This window comes from Mytilus trossulus, chromosome 12 (assembly GCF_036588685.1).
Source record: "Mytilus trossulus isolate FHL-02 chromosome 12, PNRI_Mtr1.1.1.hap1, whole genome shotgun sequence".
Taxonomy (NCBI): Eukaryota; Metazoa; Mollusca; class Bivalvia; order Mytilida; family Mytilidae; genus Mytilus; species Mytilus trossulus.
Window position 1 is genome coordinate 13680399 of NC_086384.1, and position 7436 is coordinate 13687834.

General features: G+C 33.1%; 1 protein-coding gene across 1 annotated transcript; it reads left to right on the forward strand.

Moving 5' to 3' along the window:
• Window positions 1–5065: 5065 nt before the first annotated feature.
• Window positions 5066–6748, forward strand: LOC134692225 (uncharacterized). The gene has a single exon (XM_063552676.1). The coding sequence runs from the start codon at window positions 5066–5068 to the stop codon at window positions 6746–6748; it is 1683 nt and encodes a 560-aa protein (XP_063408746.1).
• Window positions 6749–7436: the final 688 nt, after the last annotated feature.

The following is a 7436-nucleotide window of genomic DNA, read 5'->3' on the forward strand; positions in this document are numbered from 1 at the left end:
AATCATTTGATTACTAATTCGATCCACATAAATCATTCTTATACGGTTAAAAACAATAAGAAACTTATATTTTTAATCTATAAATTCAAATCAAACAGATCTATAAAAATCCAATTGCACGTGTTGGTTTAACCTATTCATATCTTTATTTGTGTTTACATCGCTTATATGGTCATCTGAGGTCAAATCGATAGTTAATTAGATGGCATCTGGATTTTAATACACACGAAACGAACCTACATATCATCTACCCCATGCTCTGTAAACTGTTTATTTTAAACGTTTGATAGATTGGATAAATGTTTTACATTGTTAATAATCAAATGTCAGAATTTGAGTCAAATTGGTGACCATGAATTTGACAGCTAGTGCCCCTTTAAGTATTAACTACTGTAATAATGGGCTTCTTTGACTGATCCGTTGAAATAACATGCAGTGCTGGAACTTATTTTTTTCATGTATTTCGGCAAATGAAGCATTACATGGTAACATTTTGATGTATATGATAGAAATGTGTTTAATTTGTGTCGAGTAGTTTTAAAACGCCTATTTGAAACAAATTTCAAATGTATCCTGTATTGTGTTATAAAGTTATATATATATAAGTTTAAACAAACACGTTAAGTTGCTAAGATAAACATCCGTTTTTTATTATTTGTTATTTGTTCTTTTTTATATATAACTTCCATATTGATTAAATGCAGCTTTTCACCTTTATGTAATTTAAAGTTTGATTTATATTGTTAAATGATCCATGTCCCTATCCTTGATAATGCGTGAAGCATAACAGTTTACAAATAAACAACTTAAATTATACATTCAAATACGATGGAATGGTTTTAACGATGCACAACTTATAAAATCAATGAATTTGTATTATTTTAATTTTGACTTCCAATACCCTTTTTGTATATATGTACATGTCAATTTATGCAATACGAATAGTGTCTTATTCAAATAAGCGACGCCTTATGTAAAATATTTGTAGTTAAATAGTTATACACCTATCGTCACTACTAGGTGACACTTAAATATCCGTTAACTTATGGGAAATTTGCTATCTAAAAACTTTTAAATTGGTAAGTGTTTAATATTATCTTTTATGTTTTAGTAATATTTCATAAACTTACTTTGAATTCACGTACTGTGGATTCATTTATTTTCGTGGGTACCAATTTTTGTGGATTGTGGAAAACTGAGATATTCGTTGATAGTTAATTTCGTGGTTTTTGCAACATCTTCAATCATTCTTTTGAAAAATATGTAATTCGTTTAATATTTGAATTCGCGGTTCTCTTGTTCTCACGAAATCCACGAAAATTAGTATCCAACGAATATTAATGAATCCACAGTATTACATATTAAATCTACTTTCAGAACTTATCATATGACCTCTTGTGACTTTTATTACGTATGTAGTATTGATACTGTTTTATATATTATGTATATGATCCAGACAGTCTTGATGTAAGTTTATATGCTATTTATTTTGTTTTGAGCGTCACTGATGAGTCTCATGTAGACGAAACGCTCGTCTGGCGTACTAAATTATAATCCTGGTACCTTTAATAACTAATTAGGGGACAAGCATAAATACTCGTGCATTTTTCTTTGAAACTTTTATTCATTTAGAATATTTAAAGTTCTAAATGAAAATGGTTCTTCCTTAGTGATATAACTGAGTATTGTGGAAGTCTTTCTGTTCTTAATTGGAATTTTAACAAGACAGTAACAATCAAAGACAAAGACTCACAAAACCAAAGGACATTTACGTCAACAGTTATAAATAATAAATAAGAAAAACCACGAACTCCACTAAAAACCGGGAGTGAAATGAGGTGCTCCGGAAGGGTAAACACTTCCTGAACCGTATACTGCATCCGTCGTGTTATTTCTTTGTTCAATTCGGTATTGATGGAAGGTTGTTATGACTGAGGAAGAATATCAGAAATGATTTCTGACACACTTTTGTCATAATGGCCAATCAGCTCATGATGGCGATCGTAAAATTTCTTGAGTGGTAACCTTAATTTGATTGATTCATAGCCCTGTCTTAGCAACCTTTGAAAAAGCGGTATCCCTCGTTCAACAAAATCAACTTACTTTGAGCTAGCTTTAGAGTAACGTTTCAGTTGAGACACATATATTTTATGTATACATATGCTGGTGCCGCTGGGATGTTGCTACACTGAAATGGAAAGTTGACTATAGAAAAATTAAAATCATCGCGTGTGTCATAAATTTTGGTATTCACCACCTACCATCAGTAGCCATTTCTAGAAAAAGTTCTAAATATGAAGCAGATGTATCTGTGACGGTAGTATCTTTAATTGCAAGTTCACTTGTATATATTAAATGAAAGTGATCACTGAATCTATTATTATTAAGAGACAGTACATTATCAATATACCGAAAGGTGAAATTAAAAAAACTGGGCTAATTCCTTTTCTCCTTTCTGTACAAGCCCTTGGATAAATTCAGCTTCATAGGAATATAAAATCAAATCTGCAAGTAGAGGAGCGCAATTGGTACCCATTGGGATTCCAATAGTCTGTTGGAAGACCAAACCTCCAAATTCAACAAATATGTTGTCAATTAAGTCCAGAATGGCAGTGACATCCTCTTCTGTATATTTTTCCCTTGATTCGGTATGGTTTTTCACAAAGTAAGCTGAATTTTAGTATGTGGATAGTGGTATAAAGAGTTGAAAATCAAAGGTTATAATGTTTTAATGATTGAGATTATAAATTCACCAATAACTCTTTGTAATTATTCAGTATCCACATTTGATTAAAAACAATATTGTTTGAGGCTCTGTCAGATGGAACGACAACATATTTGTCATGGAGGCAAGACAACTCCTATATGACCTGAGGGTCTTTAAAGATGAGAGGAGCTTTGGTGCTCATTGACCCTTTAAGCTTACTTACTCTAATCTGAATCAATGACCTTACTGATTTTACCCACTCCGAAAGAGTGCCAACCTCAACCTTTTCTCTTTTTGTCCATTATTTTGAATAGCCCTCAACAGAATACATTAGTAGTTTGAAGTTCTGCTTCCAATTGATTGTATATATTAAATGAAAGTGATCACTGAATCTATTATTATTAATAGTATGTGCTCTCTGTATGTTAAGATCAACCTCAAAACGAGTTTTTCATTTCAGAAATAATAGTAAGTCATACAATTTGTATCTTTATGTATATATGTATGTATTTACATAAAACGGAGATACATCAATGGAACAGTTACGGTTTGAAAAGAAAAAAACAAAAGCATTGAAATTTTTATAATGTCAAGCTCTTAACCTAAATTATTTTGAATGAACTATACAGAAAGTTTCAATACCTCTAAAAAAGACACGAAGGTATGAACTATGATTACTATTGCCATCGTTCATAAACCACATTTACGGAAAATATACTTCATTAATTATCCTCCATATACTATAGACATTTCATCATTGTTGTAAAAACATTGTATAGTTTGTATAAAAGCGTCTTAATTTTTAAAACTTTTCAGACGGATGAGTTGGAATTTATTTGGTAGTTTTTGCTTTATTATCTAAGAACCATACAATGAACTTATTAATATAGAAGGGATACCAAATAGATATTCAAACTAACAAGTCGATAACAAACTGAAAATACCATGGCAACATCAAATACAACGAAAAGACAACCAGTACACAACATAAAAAAAAACAAGTAAAACTAACGACTAACGAACACGAATAATACAAACAACAAGAGTCAAGTTATATTAACATGCACGTCTACTATTATAAATAGGCATTTTAAAATAGTCCTTATTTTAATACAAACATTGATGTATTTCAAAGAGACAGCTGCAGCTCTGAATTGCAGTACGACTCCTGGTTAGACACTACATACGTTGACAAATACGATATGTCTGTGTTACCTCTCTAGCGACATGTTTTCGCAGTCTTAATCTTTAAAGAAGATAGAATAGTCATATGATCTATAAGTCCTATAATTTGACCGATGGTTGCCTTTAACCGATTGTAAATTTCTTGAATGTGGATTTACATGACGGATGATGCATGCATATCAGAGGACGCGTCTGGAAAATTATCAACCTGGTACCTTTTAATAGCTATTATTTGTGTGTTTCTCTGTCCTATATGTTCCCCTATTAGCTTGTATTGTAGTCCTTTCATGTAAGGTTGTCATTTAAATGTGCTTTTTAACATTGCCATAAAAGCGGGAGGGTTTGGCTAGCCACAAAACCAGGTTCAATCCCCCATTTTTTTTCTTACAAAATGTCCTGTATCAAGTCAGGAAAATGGTCATTGTTTAGTTCGTTTCTGTGTGTGATACATTTTATTGTTGTATTTCTGTTGTGTCGTGTCCTCCACTTATATTTGATGTGTTTCCCTCAGTTCTAATGTATAGCCTGGATTTGATTTTTTTTCTCGGTCTATTTATGAATTTCGAACAGCGGTATACTAATGTTGCCTTTATTTACCTTGTCGATGCAGCCGGTATCGCTTCTTTTGGAATTCATGCATATCCCTTAGATTTTGTTTTATATTTTACATATATAAAAGAGGGACGAAAGACACCAAAGGGACAGTCAAACTCGTAAATCTAAAACAAACTGACAACGCCATGGCTAAAAATGAAAAAGACAAACAGAAAAACAATAGTACACATGACACAACATAGAAAACTAAAGAATAAACAACACGAACCCCACCAAAAACTAGGGGTGATCTCAGGTGCTCCGGAAGGGTAAGCAGATCCTGCTCCACATGCGGCACCCGTCGTGTTGCTTATGTGATTACAAATCCGGTAAATAGTCTAATTCGGTAGGTCAAATTCATGAAAGGGAAGGGGACGTTTGAGTCTATTTATGAGATTTGAACATAGTTAAACTACTATTACCTGAATGTATATACTGGTTGGTTAGACACTCTGCGGGCAAAATAAAAATAAAAATACATTCAATTGATCCTCCACATCGGATTGTCACTTATTCTCCTATTCACTTGTCAGTACTATTTAAACATTAAATAAAATAAATCTTTCATATTTTTCAGAAATGACGACAAATCATCAATTTTGCAGTATATGTGACCAACGCCATCTCACTAAGCCTTCAACTGACTGGTGTTCCGAATGTAACCAAGCTATATGTACCGAATGTAAAGATCTCCATGCAATTATTAAAGCTTTACAACATCATCCTTTAATACCAATAGCAAACTACCTATCTCTTGGTACCTCTTTTTCTTTAGTTGAGGGACATTGTTCCTTACACGACGACAAATATCAATTGTTTTGTCAATCACATGACTGTTTCCTCTGTCTTACGTGTTTAGAAGAACACATGACTTGTGAGAATGTGATTCGTATCAGTAAGGTAACCAAAGATGTAAAAACGTCTGAAAATGTTATAGAAGCTAAGAAGGGTGTATCGGAGATTGTACTAAAGTTTTCGAAATTACAAAGTCAGATTGAAGATAACTTAAGGGATATCAAGACACAGAAAGAATCAGTACTTCGAGAAATAACTCAGATTAGAGAAAAGATGAATAACCATCTGAATCAAATTGAAAGCGCTTTGAAAACAGAACTATGTGAAATAATGGATGATCAGTGCCTCCGTAATATTGAAATGACTTTACAAGAGGTTATAAAGGAGAAAGCGAATGTTGAACATTTCCATCAGCAAGTGGAAGACCTCTATAAATATGGATCAGATCTACAAACGTTCTTTGGCTTGCAAAAGATAATTGCAAAAACTGCCACCGCAAATCAGTACTTGCAGACATTCGCGGACGATGGTAGAGCAGATCAAGTGACATTTACCTGTAAAATTAATAAGCAAATATCAGACTTTTTTGAAGATGTAAAGAGTTTTGGATCAATTCAATTACAGGAAATTCCGAGTCAGATTACATTGGAAACTGCAAAGGATAAAGATGCACAGTTGGTTGGTTCGGGTAACAAATCTATAAGTGATATCAAACTCAGTTTGGTTAATACTATCAATTTAAGTGGAGAATTTACTGGATGTTGTATTCTCCCAGATGAAAAGATTGTGCTTTGTGATTGTAAAAATAACAGTGACTGTATACAATTATTGCATCCACATGGAGAACTCATTTTTAAAATCCCCACAGCATCCAGCTTTCATTCAGATGTTACATATATTGATAACCAAATCGTAGCTGTATCATCAGATGTCCAACAGCAAGTACATGTCATAAACGTGGATACAAAATCCATAAGATCCATGCCAACCCCTGATTCATGTTATGGAACAACGCACAAAGAGGGATCACTGCTATGTTGTATTCAAGGGAAAGGCATCCAAAGTATCAATCTTGGAAGTGAGAAAAGTACTACGATTGTAAACTGTAATCTGAGTCCATTGTCTTCTATTACTTTTGTCGACAAAAGAATATTTTATACTAATCAAAAAAGAAATAGTGTGACTTGCTGTGATATGGACACGGGTAATATTATCTGGACATTTAGAAACGCATCTGTTGTGAAGGATTTTCGTAGAATTGCAGTTGACAATGTTGGAAATGTTTACATTGCTTGTTACAGTCAAAATAAACTCGTTGTATTGTCTGCCGACGGACAACATCATAGGCAACTGCTATCGGAAAAAGATGGACTTCTTAAACCTTATGCTATTTGTTATGACAAAACCAAAAATCGTCTCCTGATTTTTAATCGAAAAAATACCGGGTTTTTGTTTGATGTGTCATAAAAGAACATAAACCAAATGCCTGTTTTATATTGTTTTTTGTTATTTTGAGTTTTTCCTGTGTTTGTTTGAATGTTTTGTTGTTTTTGGTGATTGCGGCAGTTGGGGCTGCAAAATTCCGAGTAATTCACATTTCGTAAAGTTTGCTTAAGTTCGTAATTAGGATTTCTAAAATTATTAGTCATGATAGATAATTGTACTACTAGTCGAACTCTTTGCTTTACACAGTAGATATATTGTCCATTGTCTGTATAGCGTTGACACTAGGTTTGTGAGACTATAACATGTATAAGATACAAGGGTCACACTTTGTCATGAGACCCTTTTTACCCGTAGCTGTATGTTTTCTCCCTACATGTAGTGATATTTATATTGTCTGACTTTCGTCTGCCGCTATGGTGTTTCTCGAGATCTTCGATGTATACTAGTTTTAAATGTCTCCTTGGTATCTTCCGATTCTTTATTGCAATTAGTTCGCGCGTAGTTTTGTGGTATCTCGCCACTTCCACGATAAGTTGTACATTGAAGAACGGATAGACCAGTTTGAACTTTAAAAATATTTGGATACACTTGAATAAACTGGCAAAGAGTCTTTTATCATGTCGAACCTAAGTTATGACCACTCACATATCAGTTTTTGTATCGAAAGCAACACATCTTTTTTTAACAGCAATAACAAGCTCTCTCAGAT

What these genes read in the sequence shown, in the direction of transcription:
- LOC134692225 (XM_063552676.1), top strand. Translation starts at nt 5,066, where the DNA reads ATGACGACAAATCATCAATTTTGCAGTATATGTGACCAACGCCATCTC.